Source organism: Takifugu flavidus, chromosome 22 (assembly GCF_003711565.1).
Source record: "Takifugu flavidus isolate HTHZ2018 chromosome 22, ASM371156v2, whole genome shotgun sequence".
In the NCBI taxonomy this organism is placed as follows: Eukaryota; Metazoa; Chordata; class Actinopteri; order Tetraodontiformes; family Tetraodontidae; genus Takifugu; species Takifugu flavidus.
In genome coordinates this window covers 525,815-552,776 of record NC_079541.1, presented here as the reverse complement: position 1 = coordinate 552,776, position 26,962 = coordinate 525,815, and the positions used below count along the sequence as shown (strand labels likewise).

Here is a 26,962-nt window from a genome sequence, read left to right as displayed (position 1 = left end):
GTTTGGTTCCAGGTTGAGCAGCGCTGACCTCCAGCTGGGGGAACCATGATGAGAGCTGGCAGGGGAGGAACCAGCAGAACCAGGAATATCAGGACTTAAAGCTGCATGAGTTCCAGCTCAGCACAGCTCAGCAAATGAGTTGCTGTTACGCAAGAGCTTAGTTAGCCCAGCTGGAGCTCAGGGAGGGAGGGAGTAAGAGAGGGAGTAAGAGAGGGAGGGAGTAAGAGAGGGAGGGAGTAAGAGAGGGAGGGAGGTGTTAAAGGAAGGGCAGAGCAGAGTGGTGGGACAGAGAGGAGAGACATCAGACTGCAGCTGGAGCCACAGCTCACACACAAATGTGTGTGAGAGGACAGGAGCAGCGTCCACGTCTCTCAGGAGGAGCGTCCACGTCTCTCAGGAGGAGCGTCCACGTCTCTCAGGAGGAGCGTCCACGTCTCTCAGGAGGAGCGTCCACGTCTCTCAGGAGCAGCGTCCACGTCTCTCAGGAGGAGCGTCCACGTCTCTCAGGAGGAGCGTCCACGTCTCTCAGGAGCAGCGTCCACGTCTCTCAGGAGCAGCGTCCACGTCTCTCAGGAGCAGCGTCCACGTCTCTCAGGAGGACAGTCCACGTCTCTCAGGAGCAGCGTCCACGTCTCTCAGGAGCAGCGTCCACGTCTCTCAGGAGGACAGTCCAAGGAAGACGAGAGGACAGAACCAGCAACCTTCTCCCCTCGGAGGTGAGCTTCTGAGAAGCTCTCTCACCTGATGGAGTTCTTCGCTGCCCTCATGCCTCCGACCGTGAGACCCGACCCTCAAACCCCCGCCAGCTGCCTCTGGAGGCGGCTCTGCCTCCTGCTCAGTGTTCTGGTTCTGGTCGGAGGCTCCACGCCGGCTCCAGAGGGCGAACGGAGCACCACGGCCACGTGGGAGGACTGGACCGGCACCACCATCCAGCTGCAACCGGACCTACAGACTGAAGTCCAGACACCAACGGCGCCACGGACGGAGAGTCCGACGGACCGTCCGACTCCCAGCAGCACCAGCAACTACACAGGTTAGTGGGGCTGCTGGGACCAGCTGGGACCAGCAGAACTTCTGCTGGGACCAGCAGAAGTTCTGCTGAGTTCTGGAATAAACCTGCGCTTCAGTCAAAAGATAAAAGCTGCATTTTGATGCTTTGATGATTGTACTCATTTATTTTTGGACTCCTGATGAAGACAAAACAGCTGCATGTTCATCAGAACTGGACCCTTAATTAACGGTCAGCAATTAACTGGGCTGTTTGTGCTCGTTGTCATGGTAACTACAGTGTTACCCTTCCCTCATTGTCTTTAATAACAGCTGTGCTGAGGGTCCAGATGTGAGCTGGACGGTACCTGAGGCCTCCTGTTAATGAGGACACATTGGTGTGTGTGTGAGTGTGTGTGTGTGTGTGTGTGTGTGTGTATGTGTGTGTGTATGTGTGTGTGCGTGTGTGTGTGTGTGTGCGTGTGTGTGCACCAGTTAAAAAGTTTATAATATTAGGAGTAAGTTGCAGCTTCAATTGCTTGGCTTCACCTCCTCTGGAGCAGGAGCTGCCTTTTTCCCTCCTCTCCTCTCCTCTCTCCTCTCCTCTCCTCTCCTCTCCTCTCCTCCTCTCCTCTCCTCTCCTCTCCTCTCCTCTCCTCTCCTCTCCTCTCCTCTCCTCTCCTCCTCTCCTCTCCTCCTCTCCTCTCCTTTCATATTTTATTGCCATATTTTATTGTTGTTATTTCCACATTTATTTCCACTTTTCTTCTTCTCTGGTTCCCACCAGCCCATGTTCACTCACGTGCACGCATGAATAGCCCACAGCAGATGACAGTGCACGCCTCACGTGCCTAATTCTCACTCACTCACACACACACTCACACAATCACACACGCACACACACACACACACACACACACACACACACACACACACACACTCGCACACACGCGCACACACACACACACACACACACACTTCTTAAAGGTTTAGGGGAAGACAGAGTTTCTTGTTTCAGGCAGCAGCTTTAAGAGACCTCGGGTGATCCACCACTGTTATTACAGTGTTATAATTGCTGTATGTGAACAGCTGCTCTTCTTCATCTTCTGATGTTGGTGTCGGTAGATCCTGGTAAAGCTCTGGCATGTAGCGGGTGAGCTATGGTTAGGGTTAGCCCAAAGTGTTAGCAACAACCCTCTTACACAGCCTATTGACCTCGACGGTGAGTATAAGAATCATCGGGAACGTTAATCCCTGAACCCCTGAATTCCCTCCTAATCTGACCAAACTGATCTTCACAGCGATCCAGACTGAATGACTGTTAAACCTTCTGCATCGTTGTTAGAGGCTGCTCATTAGCTTAGCCTATCTGTGCTGTGCATCTGGTTCTACGCACGTGCAAAAATTGAAAGGAAAGTCCGGTTTCATCCTTACGGCAGCAGTAAGCTGCTTATTTAGATAGTTCCGTCAACCAAACGCTGAAATGCTACACTGCCGTTAATCTGGCTAATTGACAAGTAGAGCTAATTACCTTTGTCTATTCTAGGCTATTTCTAGCACAGGGAATCCTGGTGATGCCATGCTAACACAGAAACATACAGATGCACACGTGTGTGGTCTCACGGTAGCGTCACAAATTTAAGAGGATTCTTATAGAAAATACAGCAGCACTGTGGCGTAGCGCCTGAGTGTTAGCATCGTGATCCCGGCAGATATTCTGGGGACCTTCGTCATTCCTGAGCCTGACGGGCTCGGAAAGCTTCGGACAATGAGCTCTTTCTGGCTTCGCCCGTCAATCCAATACGGCTTCTGGCTGCAGCTCAACTTCATTATTACCTTCCCACGGTTTAAAACCGCTCACAGAACAAAGTCGCTAAGGGGGAGCGCAACATAAAGCTGCTTTTTTATTGCCCAACGGTGGCTGAAGCTGAACGGCCACTTACAAAAGGGCTGGAGGACCGAAACAGGACTGAGGCACGTCAGAAAGCGCCTTCTTGTGAGGAAGAAGATGATAATAACGTTGATTTGAGCTTTGGTCTGAGCCTGTTAACGCTCTTCTGGCAGCCCAACAAGGCAAACTAGCGTTAATCTACTGAGTAGTCGTTGGATCCTCAGGCTCAAACTCATCCATCATGTCCTGAACAGATTATCCTCAATCAGATCAAGACACCAGTGAGAGCTCCATTACCGCGGAGCTGCCAGCAAGGATCTCCCCCAGAAGATACAGTTTAATATCACAACTTCATCTCAACTTTGCCCTTTTAATTTCACCCTGTTAGCATTTACCCATTAGCACTCATGCGTATCAGGGACAAACGTGCACGTCCTCCCATAGGAGCTGATATAATCAAGCGGCGTGTGAGCGAGAGCCTGGGGGGGATTAGATAATCTGCTGTGATGCAGCCCATCAGTGATGCGACACAGAAATAGATCCGGTGATGAAGAGGAGGAGGTCCGAGGCTTGTTGGAGGGCAGATCAACAACGTGAAGAGTCAGACAGGAACAAGAGGGAGAAACCAGACGGAGAACGCCATCTCCCATTAGCTTCAAACAACACTTTTAGAGTCTGATATCATCGCACTCACACACGTTTATATTTACCTGCTGCCAGCCTGGGGACACCTGCACGGCACAAGAGGCCGCTGCATCGGTCAGTTAAGGTCCCGTCCAACGTGCACCGGTGTGCATGAACTACCGGCTCTAAACTCCCTCACAAGTCTGCATTTGATCGGAATCTTCCGATTTGGCCACAGAGAGCTGCGGCGTTTGGAGCCGCAGTGGGACTACTTTCATGGCGTATGTATACAATATATAGGTGCACTGTTATAAGGAGACAGTGTGCGTGAATGAGACAGCTGCAGCACCCTCTGCTGGTCACCAGCTGAAGTGCACGTCACTCAGCGAGCAACAGAAGCAGATTTTACATGTAAAACAACATTAACTCCTTTTGTTTAAGGGTGATTTTCTGGACACTCACACAAAACAATAAAAAGAAAAAACAGCTCATGAAAGTGTGCAGATTAAATGTCTGGTTGCTCCACGAGGGTGGTAAAATTCCAGGATGACGGAGAAGCTTTGAGAAGGGAGCTGAACCAACAGGGTAGAAGGCAAACAGCAAAGAGTCAACACACACACACACACACACACACACACACACACACACACACACACACACACACACACAAATCTCATTCAATAAACAGGAAGTCAGGATGAGCTAAACTCATTTAAAGAGTTGCTCCTGTGGTGATCCAGAGAGAACAGAACAGCCTTTAGTTTCCCCTTAAAAGTTAGATCATCCTTGTGCTGTACCCATAATGCACGTGTCTCTGTGTGTGTGCGTGTCTGTGTGTGTGTGTGTGTTGTTGGGGGGGGTCCTCTTCACATAGAAGAACAGGATTTTCTCTCCTCCCATCTGTCACCTCTCATCAGCATAGAGCAGGTTGCATGTTCACAGGGTCCTATAAAGGGACCACATCTCCCTCCACACACTCTCTCACACACACACACACAACACACACACACACACACACACACACACGCACACACACACACACACACACACAGCTTACCCTAATCCTGCCTCAGTACAGTGCAGCATCACCACTCAGCTTCTGTATTTGCCCATCTAACAGCGCCTCTGAGCTTCCTGTTGATTTGGGGTAAACCTCAATATTCGGGACCTCTTGGACACGTCGAACGAAACCTCCTCAAACGTTGGAACGCAGGTCAACTCCAGCAGACAGGAACACCGTGCAGCAGCCTGGCCAACAGCTCGGCCCGTTAGGAGTGCGCGTTGGAGGAAGTGTGAGGGCTGTTCGGGCTGTTCAGGACCTTCCTGACTGTTGCTTGTTGACTGCGGAACGTTGGTGCATTGAGCTCAAGAACCGAGCGAATTAAAGCGAATTAGCAGCCCTTTCATGCTGCAGCGATACGGGTGAGCTGGAGGACGTCACGCCATCCTTTGATGCAGGAATGAAGCTTGTTTTGTGGGACACAACTGCCGAGCTGCTGCACACTTGCATAAGATCGGGAGAAATCCCTGCAGCTCCTTCTAACAATAGCTGCTGTGTCACGGGAACGTTCAGGCTACATAACATGACAAGCATAAAAATAGCGCCTCCCGCTCTCCACTTTACTGCCTGACTAGGTGCTAATGGTGGGGAAGGATTATTAAGATTGAAAGCCTGCAAAAATCTGTAAGCACAAATGCACCTAGCTTAGCATAAGCTAGACGGCAGGGGAACCAGTCAGAAGGGAAGGTTTGCAACACACCTTCTGACAACATGACCAGCGAGACTCGATCTTGTTTTGGCCTCTGAACAATCACCCCGTTATTGACGAGCATGCTGGGTCTTGCCGGCTGTCTCCCTCCAGGTCTGTCCTGCGTCCCCGTCCTGCCACCACGCCGGGGCTCCTTCTACGTAGAAAGCGGCACAGGCGTGTCGATCGGTAGCGTGTTGACCTTCTGGTGCCGAGAGGGATACCAGCTGGTCGGCAGCGAGAAGATCTACTGCCACATTCAGAATGGGAAGCCGCAGTGGAGCAACTACCTGCCCGTCTGCGAAGGTGGGCAGCCTGACTGGAAATGTTGGGAGCAGATGTTTGGCTTCAGGAGGTTTGTGGCTCCCAGTAGCTGCTCTTGCCTCTGAGCTACGTCCCTGCGCTGGTTCTTCTTCTCATTCCTCACGTGTGGTTGCGTATCAAGCTTCAAAGCTATTTCCTAATTCTGTTTTCCTCTAAAACTCACTTGTTTTCCCGGGCAGCAATTCCCAGACCTGAGGATCGAGGACTTCGGGTGGCCGTGCTGGCCTCGGTGGTGAGCGGCATCGTCATCCTCGCCATGTCCCTGTCCTTCCTCATATGCTGCCTGCAGGAACGATCCAGCCGGGACCGAGCCAGGAAGGAGGGACGGAGCAGGTATGGCTGGAGGCAGAGAAAAGAGAGTTAGCATCACAGTAGCTAAAGGCTAATGGGAGCAACTCTTTTAAATCAGCAGGAAGAAGTCAAGATCTTGGCCTGTGAAACAGTGGTTGAAATTCTGGTTGACTTTTAAAGCAAAGATTTATAATGAAGTATTTGTTAATTTTGTACATGAAGTAAAAGCCAAAGCAGTTGTTTAAAACCCCCGTTAGCCCAATATCAACCAGCTAGCTCTTAAACTCTTCTCTGTAAGCAGATAAACATCATCATCATACCAAACATCAGCGCCCACGAAGGTCTCCTGAGCTCTGAGATGCTCTCTGTGCAAACAAACTGGGAAATGGGAACTTTGTTTTATCCCAGTGTGAAAGCACCTTAAAAATTACACATTAATATGAGATCAGACAAATGTAAATTTTGATGAGGGTTGATGATATAAATAAATGTGTAAATTAGAGACAAATTCTGCAGTAAAGTTGTGGTTTTCAGGCGGAGAGAGAAACGTTCTGCTCGCCGCAGCGAGTGCTGGCTGGAGAGGGAAGAGGGGGAGTGGGAATCTTTCCCTCCGCCCAAGATCTTTCATCTCTCCCAGAGGATGAACCCCCGCCTGGCCCCTGACAGCCCCCTCTACCTGACCGGTGGGCTGGGTGGATACGAGAACAGAGGATACCAGAGGTGAAGAGGCCACACTCTTTAGTCTGTCTGGAACGCCGTCCAGTAAAAAATGCCATCGTTGCATATTTTCACACATTTGCAAATGCTGAGAAGTGAATCTCACGATAGAAATGAGAAAAAACTTACAAAAAATGTCCTAATGTAACAAAGATAAAGATAAATGATAAAGATCAAAATTGTGGCGGCCACAGAGACATATGAGATGGGCCACATTTGGCCCACGACCCACAGGTTTGACACAGACGGTCTGATGGGCCAAAGTAAAAGAGAATTAAAAACCTGTGAATATTTGTATAACTGACAAAATCTTAGAATAAATTAAAATGAATCAGACTTTTAGAGTCTTTCCTTGGTGTCGTTTGAAGGATTCCTGGATAAGAAATGAAAGACTGTAGCAGCTTTGGAAGCTAAGCTAAATAAAAGCAGGACGGGATCTTTAAATCTTAAAATAGATTCTAACATTTCTGTTGTCATTGAGGTGTGAGTGAAGGAGGCTGGAGGTGAGCAAAGCCCAACATTCATTTGTGTAAGACTGAGGGAAATAAGGGTTGTGATCGGAGCCCCCTCGTTAGCAACCACGTCCCGGGCCGGGCCTCTGGCCAGGAACAATAAACAAACATTAAATTCTACTTTACTGTTCTTCACACAGGAGTCAGGAGAGTCTCCTGAAGGTGCCCATGCCCGGCCTCTACCGCTCCGAGTCTCAGCTCTACCCGCACGTGGTCCTGCAGAGGGTCGCGACCCCTACCGCGCCCTCTGCCCCTTCCGCTCCCACCGCCCCGCTCTACCTCCACCTGCCGCCCTCCTCGACCACCTCCTCGCCCGCCCACGTGTCCACCCACGGCCAGCACCACATCATGCCGGGGTATCCCACCCCGACGTATCCGCCCAACGCCGCCGCGCCCGCCTATCCCCACCCCACGCCAGCGCCCATCTACCCCAACCCCAACCCAGCCCCTCAGCGGCCGTGGCAGTAGCTTCTCCACTTCCTGGGCCAACAGAGGCAGAGGAGCTGTAGCCGTCGATGCTTTAGCTCCCTGCTTGCATACTTCCTGTCATATGAACTCAACAGGAAGTGAGGACAGTTTCTTGACTCTGACTTGCACCATGGTGAGTTTCGGCCATGAAACCGAACAGCCAACGAGGGATGACGGACGTTTGACCTTTGAAGTGTTGGCTGATCCTTCTAACTGCTTCGGCAGCTCACATCTCCCAGCGGCGGTGACTTTTTTGAACAAAACCTGCTAACAAAAGCATCCGTGGGAGCAACGCGGCTCGATCCTGAACTTTACGACCTCACACGGTGTTCTAGCGCTGCAGGTCTTAATCCTGGAGACGTTCCCCAGGCCGGGGCGGCCGAACTGGCGCCGGCGTTTGTCTGGATTAACGATGAAACTGACCCTGGAACTGATCACGTCTGTTAATAATTTGTGGTGAAAGGTCACTGGGACTCAGAATATGTTGGACAACATTGTTGCAAACATGCACTAAATGACTTTTATTATTTCCACTGTGGAGGTTTAGCTGACTCATGAAGCCATTTAATGTCCATTCATAGCTGTGGGTCTTTATTTGTAATGTAACAACGACTTAGACATAGAAACAATCTGCACTTTATCTTCTAACGCCAGGATTTAACGTCTCCTGTTACTAAACCTGTGTGATAATAAGACTGTTATAAAGTCTGAATAAAGAGGCTTTAGATGGAGCTCACAGCAGGTGGTGGTGATGACGATGATGATGATGAGAGGAATGGACCGAAGATTAGCTCATACCTGGACCAACCCAGGGAGTCCAGCAGAGGCCTGCTGGGTCAAAGGTCAAGCAAGCGCTTCTTTTTACAGGTTTTCAGCTCAACTTTGGTAACTAGCAAGAGGTTTTGGTTTGTTGATCATTTTATTCTCAGGGTTTGTTGTTTGGTTGTCAAGGGGATGGTCAGGGTCAGAGGTCATGGGGGCAGATGGTCAAGGTCAGAGGTCAGGGGGTGGGGATGGTCAGGGTCAGGGGCTGGGATGGTCAGAGGGTGGGGATGGTCAGGGTCAGAGGTCATGGGGGCAGATGGTCAGAGGTCAGAGGTCAGGGGGTGGAGATGGTCAGGGTCAGAGGTCAGGGGGTGGGGATGATCAGGGTCAGGATGGTCAGAGGTCAGGGGGTGGAGATGGTAAGGGTCAGAGGTCAGGGTGAAGGGGTGGGGAAAGCCTCATGTCTGTGAAAGTCCTCACAAAGATAGAGAAGAAGAGATTTAACACAAATTCTAAAAAAAGTTTACTTCCTCCCACGTTACAGCAGATACATTAATGACTAGTCGCAATACAAATATCAGATATTTGTGCTTTGTTTTCTACCATCAGACAACGTTTTACATGTTTTTGTGTCTATTTCAATGACGCATCAGTGCTGCAGCACAGACGCTTTGCTCCGAGACACAGACGCTTTGCTCCGAGACACAGACGCTTTGCTCCGAGACACAGACGCTTTGCTCCGAGACACAGACGCTTTGCTCCGAGACACAGACACTCGACCCACAATTTGACAAAGTCCAGAACAAGTTAAAGGCGAAAAATGAAGGTGGTGAAAACTTCCAAGGGAAGCCAGAGGCCAGAGCGCCCCCTGTCGGCCAGCAACGCTACTGCACGGTGAAGAATCAGATGTTCATGTTTTTTTTATTTTGCCTTGATTGTTTATTGTATTCTTTTTCTTTTTCCGCTGACCCTCGTCTCTGAAGATTCTACTTGGATGTTTGGACATCGAGATGAGACAACAGGAGTCAACAGTTCAAGGCAGCTCACTCACGTTTTACATTCTAGAAGATGGAGACAGTCCAGTGATCAAAGCGTGCTCGATCCTGAATAGGAAGCTCCTCATTGGCTTCCTCCAGGCAGATTCATTCAAGTTCACTTCTGATCCGTGCGTGCGTACGTGCGTACGTGCGCGCGTGCGTGAGGTTCAGCCTGTAATAACCAGGGTTTGCTGCTGAAAGGATCTATTACAGGTATTTATAACGGAGATGATTAAAGAGGTTTTACAGGAAAATCCCGTCGTGTTCGTGGGACATTCATGAACATTCCAGGAGACAGGCAGGAAGACGCCCTCGTCCACCATCTATCCCATAATGATCCCAGTGATCCGTTACTGGAATGATGCTCCAATGTTCAGGTGAGCAGCTTTGGCCGTTTTAAACCTCTGACACTAAAGACACGATCGGAGACCCAGGGTCCTGGGTCCTGGATCCTGGACCCTGGGTCCTGGGTCCTGGACCCTGGACCCTGGACCCTGGGTCCTTGTTCAAGTATTCGTCCACTCGCAGTCACAGCGACGCCATCAAGGCGCCACTTTACAGGACGTTTCTCGAGGAGAAGCAGGCAGACGCTCCCGACTGTGGCGCCATTGAGCGGAATCGATATTTTCAGCATCTTTTCTCAAGTCTTTTAAAATAATCCTCTAATCCGGAGCTGAGCTCCACCAGCCGGTCAGTCACGTGACCTTGTTCCATACATCTGAATATCCTAAACATTCGCTGCAGCCTCTGATGTCCACTGGACTCGACGCCAGACAGACGAGACACAGACGCATTTTTATGGGACTTAAAAATGACAAAAATATAAACCGAAGAATTCGACCACAAACCCAGCGGACACTGGGGACCGGAGGGTCGAAGGTTGGGGGTTTACTTCTAGCAGCTCTGGGGGGTGGGAGTCTTCCTCTCCTCTGGACAGCGTCAGCGGTCCTGCTGTTGGAAGCCTCTCGTCCCTCTGATGTCCGGGGGGGACGTGTCGCTCTGACCTCCTCGGCCGGGCTGGTTCAGCCACGCAATGAAAACCTAAATGCTCACGCGTTGGGTAGATGGCAACAGAAATGGCACCAGAGTGTCTCGAGGACCTGGAGGGACGCGTCCACCCTCTAGAAAGGCCAGTGCAAGTCCTCAAAGTCCACCGATTGTCCCATGTTTACATCTGCCTCCAGTAAGCTCATGATCACAGCCATGGCCGCCTCGTCGCTACTGAAGGTGCTCAGTCCTGGGACCACCATGTTGTCCAAGACCCCCTGGGACGGCTCACCTAGACGGGAGACAGCAGGGATGGACAATCAGCACCGTCTCCCAGCGATCTCGCACGCTTCTGTGGCTACCTGCGCTCTCGGACGCCGCGCTGGCTGTTGTTGCCGAGTCAGACTTGGACTCTGATGAGCCGCCTGTTGTCTCCTCTCTGCTGGACGCCTGAAACAGATGTGTCCAATGAGGACAACCCATGTCCCTACAGAATGTAGCTTCACTTATAAAGACACTAAATCTGAGTGAACACACGATGGGTCCAATTAAACCTGAGGTCAAACATTAAACCGACGCGTCTGAGCTGAACACTCACACTCTGGACGGGCTGTGGGGACGTCAGGGGACATTTGTCCTGGGGGGGTCCCAACGGGCTGGCGGCTCCGCTGGACGGAGACGAGTTCATCCTGCTCAGGCAGATAAAAGGAGCGTTCAGGCCACACACACACACACACACACACACACCACACACACACACCACACACACACACACACACACACACACCACACACACACACACACACACACACACACACACACACACACCTGTAGGAGTCTGTGAGCTCGTTGGCTATCTGGGTCCCGATGCTTCCTGCATAGATCATCGGACCAGAACCAGTGGAAAGGCCAGGAATCTCCGGGATGTGCTTTGTGTCCTCTGGGGACACGAACACGCATCATTATCATGTTAGCAGCAGCACAACGTGCAGCCAGAGGACACACGTGCACGTGTCTTACCCTGGAAGCTTCGAGAGCTGCCTGGCTCCTCGTCTCTGGGCTGGTTGGACCCCCTGCTGAGACAGGACCCGTCAACAGACCCATCAGTAGGTCACTGTGGCTGCGTCCATACTTACGGAATCACCCTGTTTGAGGAGACTATGAACTCCACTTCTTTGGTCCACGGGTTGACGAAGCTAAACCACTGGCTTTGGAGCGACGCGTAGGAGCCCTGTTTGGTTTTGAACTTGTAGCACGAAGTCTCGATCTTCTCTTTGCTTCGGAGAACTGCGGAGATGGGACGCTTGAACATTGGGCCCGTTTATTGTGAGCAGAGGTGCAGAGCGGCGGCGTCACCTTGCCGGTGTTTGTCCGCCAGGTGCTGCAGGTCGTCCTGGTGGAAATACTCGTAGCAGGAGGTTCCCAGGATCTCCTGCGGCAGATATCCCAGGAGAGCGGTGGCTCTACGGAGAGAAGATGGAGGGAGCGGTGAGCTGCTGCTCTCTGCTGCCTCCACACCCACGTCCGCCACGACGGCGCCCGATGAGCCCCCCCCACATGGGTACTGGGAGAACTGGTATGAGTTGAAGTGGTTTCACTGTACTTGTGGTATGAAATTACTTCCCAAAACAAATGAAGAAGTGTCATATGAAGCCATCAAGATGCACAGCTCCTTCTGAGAAACAACGGCAGAGACAGATGGTTATCCCCCCCGCGTCAACACGCCGGCGCCGGCGATTTCTCAGTGGAACCGTGCACTCGCCACAAAGGCGAGCGTGTCTGCTAACGTGCCGGCGGCCCAGCGACGCACCTCCACTCACCGGTGGTCGACGAACGTGAACTTGCCGTCAATGGCGCAACGCGTCATGAACTCGGCGGGCTTGACGGGCACGTCTCTGGGGGGGTGGTGGGAGCCGGGCGGGAGGAGGCGGCACACCGTCACCAGGCAGGTCGGACTGGACGTGTCTTTGTCCGCGGCGTCGCCCTCCGCGTCCAGCTGGCTGCTCAACCAGCTTCGCATGTATCCGGTGCAGTGGAGGGTACAGTACCTGTAGGCATCTACACACACAGCAGCTCGTAGGAAAGGTGTCCAGACGTCCCTCAGTCACCAAAATCAGCGTCTCACACATCAGCTCGTAGACCAGCTTGTTGTACACCAGTCATTAATCATTTCACCTGGGGGGCCAACAGCCCTCTGCTGGTTAATTTGGTTACTGAGAACGAGCAAAGCTCATCAGAGCTTCACCATATCATAATTGTTCATTGTTCGGAGTATAGTAATATAGTAATATAAAGACATAAAATGAGAAAATGCTTTTACATCTCTATTCTCTATTGACGTGTAGTTGCTACAACTGACCACTAGGTGGGAGCATCGCCCCAACAACGCCTCTATGTTGGGGCGACTTCTTCGCGGTTACACAACGCGTAACAGTGGCCTATATTCTGTAGAAGATGGTTTTTACAAAGCATCTATTTTAAAAAAACACACACTGAATTTACAATAACGACAAAGAGATGGAGCTGTTCTAATCTGTATGTTTTTAATCATAGAATAACTAGAGTAACTGGGGGTTTTAAACCTTTCAGTTAGAACAGAAACCATCCAGAACAGGCCAAGTCAAGCAGAAGTTCAGTGGAAACCAGCTCATGTGTCGCCATAGAAATAATCTGCGTTGGGTCTCAGCGGGTCAGCACTGCCCCCCCTCACAAACAGGTCCCGACCGGACCGGGTCTTCACTGAACCCGGCAGAGACTCACCCTTCTTTTTCGAAGTGCTCGGTAGTGCGTGTTTGTCGTGCTTCCCCATCACCCGACTGTGCTTCATCCGGCAGAAGAAGGCTCTCCTGGCTCCGGTGGTCAGGACCGAGGGTCTGAGGGGGGCGTCCGCCTGTACCGGAACCCCGGCTGCACACGGAAAGATGAGATCAACGGTGCGGAGGGGTGGGTGGTTCTGAGGAGGTGGGTCAGACTCACCGGCGGCGTCGGCGAGGCGATGGCTGTGCAGCTCCGAGGAGGCCAGCTGCTCCTTCACCTTGCTGATGTCTTTAGGGTGGATGAAGTCAAACAAGCTCTGGCCCGTCAGCTCCAGCTGTGGGGCCACACCACAAAGCAGCACAATCACACATTCACACAGACACCTGGTGACCATGGCAACCGTGGTGACCACGGTTCGGGTCTGCTCACACACCGGACTGAAGTTGAGGATCTTGGAAACGGACTCGGAGATGAAGAGGATCTTCCCTCGGTCGCAGCTGACAACCAGCAGGAAGCCGTCTGCAGCCTGGCGGACAGAGCGAAACCAGCGTTAACCGGCTGAGAATGGGGTCGCCGCGGTAACGGCGGGCTGCCCACCCTCAGCAGAAGCTGTCGGAGTTCGTCGTGGGGAAGGATGGAAGGCCTGTGGGGGGGGTGCGGAAAGGTGCTGCTGCTCCCAGCTGAAAGGAGAGACAAAGAGCTTCAGAGGAGGGAGGCGGCGCCGGGCCGGCGGCGCCGGGCTGGAGCGTGCGGCTCGGTTGCCTTTGAGGCCGTTCAGGTGCTGCACCGCCTTCCTCAGCACCGTCAGCTTGTCCAGCTTCCGAGCCATGTGCTGGCAGGCCGGGATCATGGCCGACAGCTCCTCGATGAGGGTGTTCATCTTGTCCCGCCGGCGTTTCTCGATCTGGCTGTGAGGTTCCCTGCAGACGCAAAGGGACATGAAGCGTCTCTCCTGGAGCTGCTGGCATCAGAGAGGAGCTCTGGGTCAACCTGAAGCACTTCATTTTGACTTGCTGGTCCTCGCCTTCAGATCTGCAAACAGACGGGCCAGACGTTAGAACCCGGCGTCCTCTGTGGAGCGCCGTGCACGGAGGGCGGTCGGGCACCTGGTGAGCTCGTCCTCCATCTGGACGTCGGCGCTCTGCCTGGAAAGTCATTGAAGAAGACTTTAATGCTCCGGAGGACAACACAAGCACCAAAGGTGGCGTCTTACTCCACGGCGCTGCCTGACCTCTCCTCCGCCTCACCCCCCTTCCGTTCCGTGGCAATTCCACCACCGCCAGCGAGGATCCTGCCTGGCAGAGTGCGTCCACGTCCTCCTCCTCGGCGTCTGACACATGGAAGCAACAGTGAGAGAGGTGAGACGGCCTCTGGGACCTGGCGACCTTGACCCTCTCAGAGGTCGTATCAACATGACCCTCATGTGCTCACAGAGCAGCACAACATCAGAGCTCATTAATGGTTAATTAATCATTAATTCCAATGTTCCAGTAGTTCGATGGGAGCCTACAGGTGTGCACGGCTGCTGCCTTGTTGACCCGACCTCCCGCCCACGTAGAAGGTTCCGGATGTCTGATGGAACCAGTGACATTAACGCATCCAATCACAGAAGAGCTGATCACCTGACCTGGTCTTCAAAGGCTCAACCCATCCATCCCTCAGCTGCCCTTTAACATCAGACGGGCTTGGGTCTGGGTGGGGGGGTCGGATCACCTCCCACAGGAAGCTGCTGACCCGGTGAGGCTGGTCGGGGCTCTGCTGACGGCGCCGACCCGCTAACGGAGGACCTGGTGCGGCCTCTTATATAACGCTGACCTACTTCTCTCCGTCACTTCCGACGCCGTTACTGGGCCAGAACGCAGCGCTGGAGGTCACGAGCGCCTCCACGTGCACCAGCGACCCACATTGGTGGCGGAACCGGACCCACGCTCACAGGCTCTCCTGTCCAACCCTAACGATGTCCTTCTGGGACACTTGTGGGTCTGGACGGTTGAGGACACATTACAAGTGTTGCACAGGTAAAAACAACAACAACAACAACAACAACAAGCAGCTGTGGTTTCAGGATTGTTTCCCTCTGCAGGTGGTTTAATCAGGAGAACACAACGTTGCATTTTACAGCTTATTTTTCCATTTTCCATCCTGATCCGACCTTTTTCTTCCACTTTTGTTGCTGAATATTTGCTTTTTAACCGTGTTTTCTGGTTCTGCTGGAGGAGGAGATAATCCCCCCAGACCCCCCCGGCCCCCCGTCACTGATGTTTCCGTGTCGTCACCAGCCCTTTGCGAAGTGGGCGTGTCCACCTGACGGCGTCAGCGGCAGCATCAGGAGACGCCGCCGGCCGGAGCGTGTGTCGGTCCGCTGGTCAGACGTGAGCGCAGCGTCGTTGGTTAAATGTTGCACTTCGACGCGCTTTAATGCACACGTGCACAAACAAAGCTGAGACTTTTCACACATTTGTACCTGATGTTCCTGCACAAAGGTGTAACGCTGACGGATACCAGCCCGTCCTGAAACCATGGTAACAGCTGCACACCTGACATGTGAATTCCTATTTCCTGTTGTCTCTTATGGAGCCTCTGATGTCAGCAGGATCCGTCGGGGTCATAAATAACATCCTCTCTAAAACTAATGAGTTAATACAATTACTATAGAAATGACAAATTCCAGCATGAATCTCAAATATCTGTCAAGGTTCTAGTGTTTATCTAGAACGTTAGAACGTCACTAGTGTTCTGATTATGATGCGTCAGTTTTCATGTGCAGCTAAAACCTGGTAAAACACGGAACCTTCGACCTTTTGCTTTCAATGACTCTCATGACAAGATCATCTGTCCAATTATTATGTCCCATTCTCATTTTTATTGTAGCATATTTGGGGGGGGGGGGGGGGGGGGGGGGGGTGCACGTCAGAAATTTTGCCAACCGACCTCATTACGACTTTTAGATTTGAAACAGTCACCGGAAGTGATCGATTGTTTTGAACAGGAAGCTCTTTTCCTCCGGTTCTGTGTTGGGATGAAAATACAAATTTTAAGAGCTTTTGTTCTTCCAGGTTCGCTGGCTCAGGCTCCAGGACCGCAGCACGGAGCTGCGGGGGCCCGGAGCTGCGGGGACCCGGAGCTGCGGGGGCCGGAGCTGCGGGGGCCCGGAGCTGCGGGGGCCCGGCGCCCCCTGCTGCTCGCTATGGGCAGCGTTGCTCCACTGATCTACTGACCCACATTACTGGAACCAAACTGGCTGAAAGTCGCTAAACAAAATCTGTTTGCAATCACGCAGCCGGGACCAGTTTAACACACATCTAAAATAATTCCACAAAAACCATCGCGATCACGTGACCTGGCGAGGTGCCCACTGACAGTCCCCGGTCCTCCGTGCGCGCTCCCGGTAGGACCGGGACTGATGTCTGACAATGGCCGATGCAGGCGACGAGCGCGGCGGCGGCGGCGCTCGGAGCCGCTCCGGGAAACATCAGAAGTCCGAATTAAACTACAAATGTTCCGCTTTTCCACAGTGACGCTGCCACAGAGTGACTTTAGAAGACACTTTTACGTGTAAACCCAGTTTCTGTATGTTGGGGATTTAACTCCGATTGAGTAAAGCTGCCGCTCCTACCTGCTGGCCTGGCCGCCGTCCCGTCAGCGCCGCCGGCCGACATGCCGACAGACTCACGCCGGTCCGCCCGGTGGCTCCGGGGTGCCGCCGTGCATGTGAGCCAGCTGTAGTAGTAGTACCGAGGATGGAGGGGGGGGGGGCACTGACTTCATTTTTTTAACTCCTCAGCCTCCTCCTCCACGCACGGTGGGCGGGGCGGGTGGGGAGTTATTCAGCAAATTTGATTCATTCATGTTTAGACTAGTTCAGTTCACTGAGAATAATGTTAAAAACTACAATAAAGAGACTTTAGTCGCCCAGAGACTTAAGTCACTCTTATTAATGATCAACCTCGGGTCGCCGGGCACGAGAACAAACTGTTCCCGCCATAATCCTGCTTCTTGGACGCGATTCCCCCAGTCAGTGATCAGCATTTAACACGATTGACATGTTTACGTACATAATTCGATTTGATTCGGTTCAGTTTTGCCTCCACAAACGTGACCTGAAAGAGACACGCACGCGCGTCACCGAGCGACGTGACTCATGAATGATCCGAATCTTCTCCGGACCCAGCAGCGATCGACAGGAGGTCTCACTCTGTTCTGGTTTGCTACGTCCTGATTTATTGACCTTGGCTATATTTATTGACTTTAAAAGCCTGAAGCATATCCAATTAGTAATCATTCAAAACACGAACCTAGTTAAATACATTAGAACTCAAATAACTACATTTAACTTAGGTTATACGCTATGCAAATAAGTTCTTTCGATAATGACCACCATAGTTTATTTTTAAGGTCGCAAAAAAAGGTACATTGCTCTAAAATAACAGCTAGTGTTAGTGGAGTTTAGGATTACAACGTCCCACGTCTGTGTTCGGCCAGATCTTCGGGACGGACCACAGAGGCAGTAATCTACTGGATCTACTCCAGGCAGTAGATCCCGATGTCCGGATGTTAGAATGTGCCGAGTGACTCATCTTACCTAGAGTTGACGAGCTTTGGCTCTCACCTACATAGTGTTATTTGAGAACTTTACACGAGACTTTACGTAAGAATGCAGTCTGCACGTGCCAGCGTGAAACGTGTTGACCTAAATATTATATAACTTACGTCACGTGGCGCCAGTTATATCGTTAACCCATATAAAGCCAGATCGCATAGAAAAGGTTGCTAATTTCCATCGTATATTTATTAAGTGTGTGTCACCTCTCCTGGAACCCGGAAGTGCCTTTAATGTGCCGCTTTAATGGTGACATCATTAGGAGAGTCTCTGTGGTCACAGTTTAATCAGGAGCACCTGACATGCACAAAACACCAATTTTAAGTTGCTTGATTCTGTGTAACGTAGAAATCTTTACAAACAGGTTGTACAGATCAGTTGTGTTCCTTTTGTGTGGCGGAAATGTTCAGACAAAGAAAATAACTGACAGCCTGCGTGAGGAGCTCAATTTGATTTTATATGACCTGAATTTTATAGGTCAGTTTAGAAGCATAAAAAAGCAAACAAAAGAAGTCTGTCTTCTCTAACCTTTGTCATTTACACACATTTATATTAATAAACAGAGAGAACGTGGGGTCGTGACAAAAATAATGGTGAAAAACCAAATGTTATATTTCTAATATGTCTGAAGCTTGGCCTTGTTCCGTTCTAAAGTTCATTTCTAAAAGCCTATTACAGGACTGCTTTCATACTGATATTTGCCTTTAAAACGTCAAATATCTTTTTTCTTCTTTAGCCTCCACAGTAAAAAAATAATCCTTGTAAATTAGGCCATTAAAATTAACAGGGTGGACTACATCTCTAGCGGAGGGATATGGAAAAACAAACAAACAAACAAAGAAACAATGTTCAGATGTAACAGAATATGAATAAAAATCCAGTGATTTCCACTGCAGCATTAAAGCATCACCCACCTTCTGCCACCAGAACCAGAGGGACGAGAGAAAACTGGGCTTTATGGAGCGCCCTGGGAACTGGGGTTAAAAATTCCTAATTCACTTAATCTGAATATGAATCATTTTAAATACAACACAATACTCAATTTCACATCACTGTGAGTTAGAATTGATGGGCATAGGTTGGTGTGGATTTTTATTCTGTCAGTTATTTGAGGTGTTCCTTTAATTTAGCTTCATTTTCTGACCGTTCATACAGCAGCTTTGGCCTGCAGCGCCCTCTAGCGGCGACCGGCGACACTACCGCCCTCATCAGATAATGCTGTCAATCAGTAACTCATCACCCCCAAATGACCTGGGAGGGTGATAAAGGAGCAATGAGGAAGACAAGAGGATAATGGCACCTCGATGACTTCTCAACCTTCTTATCATTGGGCTCCATGTCACCGTTTTATCTCAGTGTAACAGCAAAACACAAGTCCAAAAACAGAGCAAAGACTTGGGGTTTAGCTTTTATTTGAAGCCTTTTCTCACTGGATTAGGAACTCAATATTTTACCGAGCATTTCTTCTCTCCAGACAGTTGCCTTCAACAATATTTACACAGCAACACAAGGACTCACAACAGCGTCCTGGTGGGCGGAAACGAGCATTTACATCCACCGTTTACGAGTGGATTCCTGCTTTAACGAGGGGAAAGGTTTTATACAGTGAGCCGGGTCTCAGAGGAAGCCTCGGTTCTGAGGTGGCTGGAGCCTCCATCAGCGTTCACCTTCCCCCCAGAAACGCTGTGCAGCTCCAGGCGCCGCCTCGTCCGCACCGACATTGAGAAATTGATCTGGTTGTGGTCCATTAAAACTGACATTTCGTCACCTTGGAACAAACTCCCTTTAAATAAACGAAGGATTTCCAGTTGGAATCTAGCTACAGCATTTTTATCTCCAGTGCTTCTACTTGAGAAAATAAACCAGACAGATTAGATGGGAAGAGGAAAATGCCCCAAAAGACCCCAGTAGGAAGGGTGGACAAGGACACCGTCGTCTCCCGCTCAAACTGATGCAATAAATATGTGCTAACGCAGGTGCGGCTAATCCAGTTAGCGTGAACCCAAATCTCTCCGGAACATTCCATTTTTTCCAGCTGAGCAGGGGTCAGGAGGGGTCTGGTGCCGAGTTACTGCCATCAAATCTCAACGTGCACTGAATAAATCCCTCTGAAGCCTCCAGCCTTGAGCAGAGAGGTCAGTCCCGCGTGCCTGTCCTGTCCCCTGTCCTGCATTGGGACGCCGGTCCCGATGAGTGGAACCACCACGGAGGTGTTTGGGCTGAAGGTCGTCTCATCCTCTGTAACGTGACGCTGCGTCGAAGCATCTAAAGTCAACACAATGCAAACGGTTCTTTGGTGATTCCAGGTGGCTCCGCGTCCCTTCACCGTCGTTCTGATGCCTTCGGACGGGATGGAAGATCAGAGGAATGAACTAAAGCCAGGAACCCAAGGAACCTGTCAAGGCGTCCCAGAGCTGCAGAGCTGATTTACGTTCCTCAACCGAGATGTTCTGGTTGAATGGAGCGGACCTCCTCCTGTGCTTCTCCCCTCTGACGAGTCTCTGACGCTGTTGGAGGAACTGCTGAGCGGGTCACCAGAGACCTGAAGGCACGTTGTGGGCTCACTCCAACGGTTCAGGAGGGTTCCAGCCTGGATTTAGAGCTTTGAACGCATGCTAATGCTAACGCTAACAGCAAGGGTCAAGCGAAGACGTTGACGTCAACCCTGTTATACGATATATCAAGTTTACTCTGACTGTATTTGTCATTTTGGCAACATAAGCACTTCAACGTTTGCGACTTGAAGCTGAAGGTGTAAAAACAACCGTTATTCCTTTACAAAGAGGATTGTCATCATTCCAGAAGCGTCGCTGCTGCAGACGTTAGCACAGGATCTTTAGGACATAAATAAAACTTCCAAACATTTACAAAAGTTTCCAGGGATCTGGACAGAATCCCAGGTTCGACTCCGGGACTTTGACTTGACTGAGCTCAGCGTGACCCTGCAGGACCGGTGCGAGGGTCAGGGGAAGCTGCTGCTAAGCTAGAGACAGGGACAGTGTCCCCGTGTCCCCGTGTCCCTGTCCTGTTCAGTGCTGCGGAGCTGCAGAGGAGCCATAAAATCCCTCTCAGGGCTCAAACCTCAAGGTCATGCTGGAATAATCCTTGAAGACGGGACTAGAACAGGACCGAAGTCCTGCCCAGGAGACACAGTTCAGGACCTGCAGCGGCGACACGGGAAGCGTCCTCTGAATTCCTCCCTCAGGGCCGACGGAGCAGTTCAGGAGGAACGCCGCCCGGCGCCGCCTCAGTGGGCGGAGCCAGAGATGAGGCCGAGCACGGAGGTAATGTGGTAACTAATGTGGTGGCTGAACAAGCTGCGATGAGGCCGAGGCACAGCCTCCAGCGGGGGCCCACCCTGGGTCCCCCGGGCCTCCAGCGGGGCCCCGTGGCCGCCCCCCGGGCCCCCGCGTGGGAGAGGCCCCCTGCTGGGCAGCGTCAGGCCTTCCCCGCCTTCATGTAGGTGGGAATGGTGCCGCGCTGCGTCAGACCCTCGAAGCGTTTGTAGGTGTAGTTCAGGAACACCCAGTCCTTGGCCTTGAAGTCCGGCTCGGTGGCGCTGGCTGCTGACACAGAGAAGAGTTACTCCACCGCCGCCAGGGGGCGCTACACACAAGCCTTTGATTTGAGCAGGAACCAACCACTCTCACGCACGTGCACCACACGAACCAGACACAGCCGTCCCTGCTTCCCAGAGACTCCGGCTCCGCTTCGACCCACCTGGCTGAAGGATGTCGGACTCTGGGAAGTCGTCAAAGTTGGACGTGTCGTCGATGCTCTTGATCTCGATGGAGATGGCCGCGGGCCGTTCCCTGGGGGGGGAGAAGATTCCTGCTGACACCGGCGCCACTCAAACCTTCAGACAGCATGTATCCATAGAAACCAGGCCCTGATCCCAGCCCCTCCAGTACCTGATGTGTTCCCAGTCCACCGACTCAAAAAACTGGTGGCTCTTGATCTCCTCCACATTGGCGGCTCCGATCCGGTTCTCAGCGTCGGTGCAGTACCTGAACCCAGAAGAGAGTCAGGCCCTTCTGTGGTGCTGCTGGTCCTTGACCACGTCCCCACCCACCTTAGTATGAGGTCTTTGGCCCTCTCTGAGATGGGGACTTCAGGGGGGAAGACCAGCGTCTCCTTCCAGTTCATCACCTTCCGGTACGTCTCCTGTGGCGTCTCGGAGCAGAACGGTGGGTAACCTAAAGAAAACCAGTCGGTGAGTCTCCTCCATGAGGAACTGGACCAGGAACCGGACTGAAACCTTCTTACCGATCAGCATTTCATACATGATGACCCCCAAAGACCACCAGTCACACAGCTTGTTGTATCCTGTCTGCATGAAGACTTCAGGAGCGATGTAGTCTGGGGTCCCCACCGTGGAGTACGCCTGACGGGGACAGGGGCGGGGATGGGGACAGGGATGGGGACAGGGGCGGGGACAGGGGCGGGGATGGGGACAGGGATGGGGACAGGGATGGGGACAGGGGCGGGGACAGGGATGGGGACAGGGGCGGGGATGGGGACAGGGGCGGGGATGGGGACAGGGGCGGGGATGGGGACAGGGATGGGGACAGGAATGGGGGCGGGGACAGGGATGGGGACAGGGATGGGGACAGGGGCGGGGATGGGGACAGGGGCGGGGATGGGGACAGGAATGGGGGCGGGGACAGGGACAGTTAGTACTGGAGCAGCAGGAGACGTTATTAATCTCACAGGGGGCAAAGAACTGTGTTTACACCTGGATCCATGCGCAATGACTAAGGAAGAGGTGAGTAAGCAGCCCCCCCCCACTGACTGACCCCCTGGCCCCCTCTGAACTTCTCTTCTCCTGGTTCCTGATCCAACCCTGATCCTGATCTAACCCTGACCCTGATCTAACCCTGATCCTGATCCAACCCTGACCCTGATCTAACCCTGATCCTGATCCAACCCTGACCCTGATCTAACCCTGACCCCTGATGTCAGGCGTACCAGCTGCCTCCGGTTCTTCTTCCAGGTCTCTGCTTTCCTCTTGGAGTTCATGTTCTGAAAAGCTGTGAAGATGAAGAGACTTTAATCACATTAGGTTGTAAACTTCCGACCGCCGAAGGGATTCGAAACGCCGCTAAAACGACCAACGTGTGATTTGGAGCGCGTGAACTCACAGAAGTCACTGGGGGGGTTGTGGGTCAGGTTCCTGTAGAACTCCGTGCGATGAGCTTTCTTCAGGCCCGTGCACAGGCCGAAGTCGGACAGCTTCACGTGACCCTGCGAGCACACGGACGGTGGTCATGGGGGGAGCTGGAGAAACATCTGGAGAAACATCTGGAGAAGCAGCTGGAGAAGCAGCTGGAGAAGCAGCTGGAGAAGCAGCGTGTTCACAGGCGTCTCACCCTGGAGTCCAGCAGCAGGTTGTCTGGTTTGATGTCCCTGTGGATGAAGCCCAGCTGGTGGATGGAGTCGATGGCCAACACCGTCTCTGCGATGTAGAACTGGGTGGCCTCCTCAGACAGCGTGTCCTTCTTCATCAGCAGCGTCATCATGTCGCCTGCAGAAACACAACGCGTGGGTTTCACCTCCGCCTTCACCTCCGCCGCTCCATCAGGACCAACCTCCAGGCAGGAACTCCATGATCAGGTAAAGGTTCCTCTTGTCCTGAAAGCTGTAGAACATCTTGACCACCCAGGCGCTGTCCGCCTCCACCAGGATGTCGCGTTCCGCTCGAATGTGAGCCACCTGCAGACAGAGGAGCAGGTGGATGGGTCGGCCCGGTCCACTCCCCACCCTGGAGCCCGTGACACCTGTACCTGCTCCTTCTCCAACATGTCAGCTTTTCGAAGGATCTTCATGGCATAAATGTGACCCGTGTCTTTCTTCTGCACCAGACGGACCTGAAGGAGTCGACGCCGCGCGTCAGTGAAGCAGCACCGGAAGTATCGGAGATGTTTGTGATGAAGACGAAGCTGTTGGAGACGTTTACCTCCCCAAAGGCTCCTCGTCCGATGACTTTCAGGGACTCAAAGTCATCCAACCCGAGTCTGGTCCTCTTCAACCGCAGGAACTCCGTCTCCTTACGGGCGTGCTGCGAGCGCCGCGTTACCTTCTGCAGGTGAGACAGCGAGTCAGAGCGATGCCAGAGAGCATTCTGGGTCACAGCATAAAGATGACTTACCTCCTCATCTGGCAGCCCTTCTTCATCCATCGCCTTCTCCAGCTTCTTCTGTCTGATCGTGGATAAAAAGACAACAGACAGCAACAGTCAAATATGTCCTGACTGAGATGTGATGGAACAATCTCCTCAACCACCTGGAGCTCCTCAAGCACCTGGAGCTCCTCAAGCACCTGGAGCTCCTCAAGCACCCGGAGCTCCTCAACCATCTGGAGCTCCTTAAGCACCTGGAGCTCCTCAAGCACCTGGAGCTCCTCAAGCACCTGGAGCTCCTCAAGCACCTGGACCTCCTGAACTATCTAGAGCTCCTCAAGCACCTGGAGCTCCTTAAGCACCTGGAGCTCCTCAAGCACCTGGAGCTCCTCAAGCACCTGGAGCTCCTCAAGCACCTGGAGCTCCTCAAGCACCTGGAGCTCCTCATCCATCTGGAGCTCCTCATCCATCTGGAGCTCCTCATCCATCTGGAGCTTCTCAAGCACATGGAGCTCCTCAAGCACCTGGAGCTCCTCAAGCACCTGGAGCTCCTCATCCATCTGGAGCTCCTCAAGCACCTGGAGCTCCTCAAGCACCCCTCAGGGACACAGACAAGTGTCCGTTTCTGTGATGAAGCTGCTGAACTTCAGTAGTAAAAGAGCAAATTCAGGACGTTAAATTAGCCGATTACTGGATTCTTGTTCCCACCTCTGATCTCGGACCCCTGACACTAGAGGTCGTGTGTTTATTTCCCTCTTTTGAGCAGCTGTATGAGGAAGTGAGCAGCGTTGCACCACTGGGGCAGACTCACCTCATCTCTCGCTCCTCGTGCTGGGTTAGCAGGGTGCTGTAGAAGTTCTCCAGGGTGAGCTTGGCCACCGTCACCCTCTCTCTGGTGTGGTTGCTCATGGGAAGGGCCGCTGCCGTCCCCCCCGTCATGGCCATGCTATCCTGGAACACAGAGCGACCTCCATTCATAACAACACAGGCTTCAGGAGGAGCACAGGAGGAGGACGGCAAGTGTCCTCCACAGTGTTGGGTTTGAGTCCCTGCTGGAGAGAGGAAGCTACGATTGTGTAAAACGTTGCTTCAGCGGCGCGGTTGCAACACTCTGATGTGAGGTGACCACAAACATCAGCCTCCACGTTTCTGCTTCCTTCAGCCGGACCGCCTCACCTCTGAAGGTTCAGGCCCGTCCAGACCTGCCAGATCCTGGATCCTCCCACCCTGAGAGTGGGAGCTAAAACAAGGCTGAGCCTGTTTTTAGCCTGCGGACTTTGATTCCCTCGTCACCTCTGAGTCTGCCTCTTTTCCGGGACCAGCGAGACACTTCCAGTCGGACCAGTATGTTCTCGGGTCTTCAATCCTAGAACATCTCACACATCTCTTCCAGGCCGACGCCGCCTCACAAACCGTGTTAAGAAAATCCTCATTCTGGACCAGCGGCCGTGTGGAGGGAGGAACAATGAGCTCGTTAGTGCAGGGAGATGAAGATGAAGATGACGGACGTCATGGCCTCTTCAGCAGCTCCTAATCAGGACGCTGAGAATGGGCCTGATTATCCTGATGAAAGTGCTGCAGGACAAAGATAGCGCCCCGGTTTCCTCCCCCGGCCCGAGCAGGTTCAGAACTGCCCCCATATCTGCTTTTATTCTGATAAAGGCGGAATTTACCGGATTTTTGGGGAGTTTAGGAGATTCTATTCTATTCTTTTTTACCCATAATTACTGGAAACATTGAACTTCCTGACTGATAAATGTTCCTCTATGGCAGCGTTCATGTTCCCTAAATGACCTTTACAATGATCCTGTTTTTATGTTTCACACCTTGCGAGATTCATGTTAATTAAGACAACAGAGACGACCTCATAAAACTATTTGGTTCATTCACACAACACATTTGATCTGTTCTCATTTCCCATAATTCCCAGGCTCCAATACAGGAAGCTCAGTAATGGAATTAATTAGTCATTTAATGACTAACACAGGTCTGGAGGTTTTATTTCAAACCCTTTTTTCCACCAGACTGAAAACTGAAAGGTCAGAAGAAGCTTTGACGCGATACTTTTGGCTCCGTCTGCAGATTCACACTCACACTCACACCCACACACACACCCACACACACACACACACACACACACACACACACACACGAGCACAGCAGAAGCTTCACCAACAGGAGAACCACCCAGAGCTCCCAGAAGTCTGGGAATTCTTCTGAGATTCCACAACAGTGACTTCCAGTAACTGGGAGCACAAGTGTCACAGCAGGTCAGAAGCAGCAGACCAGGAGCACGTGCGTGTGTGTGGAGGCACTTACACACTCAGACATATAGTCACACACACACACACACACACACACACACACACACACACACACACACACACACACTCCGCCCTTCACCTGCTGTCAGTGAGACAGGAGGCCCTTCAGATCCTGAATATAAAGACTCAGTCATGAGTCTTGAGGGGAAATGAGTGCAAACACACTCACGCGCACGCACACAGGATGATGTCTGACATCCCATAATATTTTAAACACGTTCCATTTGACACCCGTGTATTATTTTGGTGGTCAGAGATCCTAATGAACTATTTTAAGGTTCCGCCAGCTCGTTTAGAGTCGGGCACTAAAGTATTGTGAGCGCGGCTGGGCTGCAATAAAGCGCGTTATTAATGTGTAATAGCCGCTAGCTCTCTCCCATAAGGTGGCCCAGCATCAGAGCCAGGGGACCCCGGTCCCAGACGGTCCTACCTCCGTGTCCGGCTCCAGAGTCAATGGTTGGCTGGCCGCCACCCCGCGATTGATGGAAAATGTGGTTATTTGGCGTCGTTCTGGCGGATATCCAGGCGGCACAAGCTGGACGCTCCGAGGATTTCACAAAAACTCAAGCGAAAACACCGCTGCCGAAGTCCTCGGATGTGCGCAACCGGCTGGCTGGATTAAACTAAAGACATTTTCACATTTCCATCCGTAAACATTGACCTTCTTGGCGTCTTTATCATAGAAGAGGCAGCGACGCTTCCTGGGACCGCTGGGCTCTACGGACGCTCCAGCCACGCAGGGGGCGTGTCTTACGAGTGACGTTATCGCGAGCCAATTACACACAAGAAACGGGGCCGATGTTTTCCGCTGA

The 26,962-nt window shown here is 52.1% G+C and overlaps 3 protein-coding genes across 5 annotated transcripts; 1 reads left to right on the top strand and 2 right to left on the bottom strand.

The window, feature by feature from the left end:
• Positions 1-230: 230 nt before the first annotated feature.
• On the top strand, positions 231-8,298 carry zgc:162331 (uncharacterized protein LOC793007 homolog). Its single transcript, XM_057022687.1, has 5 exons — positions 231-1,033; positions 5,365-5,556; positions 5,754-5,907; positions 6,400-6,585; positions 7,235-8,298. Exons 1-5 carry the CDS (start codon positions 745-747, stop codon positions 7,560-7,562), a joined length of 1,149 nt encoding a protein of 382 aa, XP_056878667.1. The 5' UTR covers positions 231-744; the 3' UTR covers positions 7,563-8,298.
• A 528-nt stretch (positions 8,299-8,826) lies between these two features.
• On the bottom strand, positions 8,827-17,160 carry LOC130519316 (basic helix-loop-helix ARNT-like protein 2). 2 transcript variants are annotated; one of them, XM_057022656.1, is made up of 17 exons: positions 16,725-17,160; positions 14,340-14,438; positions 14,215-14,253; positions 14,099-14,140; positions 13,871-14,028; positions 13,706-13,788; positions 13,542-13,634; positions 13,328-13,442; positions 13,112-13,258; positions 12,172-12,409; positions 11,708-11,814; positions 11,488-11,638; positions 11,372-11,424; positions 11,180-11,291; positions 10,950-11,040; positions 10,714-10,801; positions 8,827-10,643 (listed from the first exon to the last, which is right to left on the bottom strand). In XM_057022656.1, the coding sequence occupies exons 3-17, from the start codon at positions 14,232-14,234 to the stop codon at positions 10,486-10,488; spliced, it is 1,656 nt and encodes a 551-aa protein (XP_056878636.1). In that variant the 5' UTR covers positions 14,235-14,253; positions 14,340-14,438; positions 16,725-17,160; the 3' UTR covers positions 8,827-10,485. The 2 variants fall into 2 exon arrangements, with proteins under 2 accessions (XP_056878636.1, XP_056878637.1); XM_057022657.1 differs by having other exon boundaries at positions 13,871-14,140; positions 14,322-14,438; positions 16,725-17,159.
• Positions 17,161-19,103: 1,943 nt separating this feature from the next.
• LOC130519326 (serine/threonine-protein kinase 38-like) lies at positions 19,104-26,891 on the bottom strand. 2 transcript variants are annotated; one of them, XM_057022682.1, is made up of 14 exons: positions 26,581-26,891; positions 24,638-24,777; positions 23,857-23,908; positions 23,665-23,787; positions 23,492-23,575; positions 23,297-23,420; positions 23,078-23,232; positions 22,850-22,952; positions 22,677-22,738; positions 21,975-22,092; positions 21,781-21,904; positions 21,620-21,715; positions 21,429-21,520; positions 19,104-21,271 (listed from the first exon to the last, which is right to left on the bottom strand). In XM_057022682.1, exons 2-14 carry the CDS (start codon positions 24,769-24,771, stop codon positions 21,147-21,149), a joined length of 1,392 nt encoding a protein of 463 aa, XP_056878662.1. In that variant the 5' UTR covers positions 24,772-24,777; positions 26,581-26,891; the 3' UTR covers positions 19,104-21,146. The 2 variants fall into 2 exon arrangements, with proteins under 2 accessions (XP_056878662.1, XP_056878663.1); XM_057022683.1 differs by having other exon boundaries at positions 21,140-21,267; positions 21,353-21,520.
• Between the last annotated feature and the right edge of the window lie 71 nt (positions 26,892-26,962).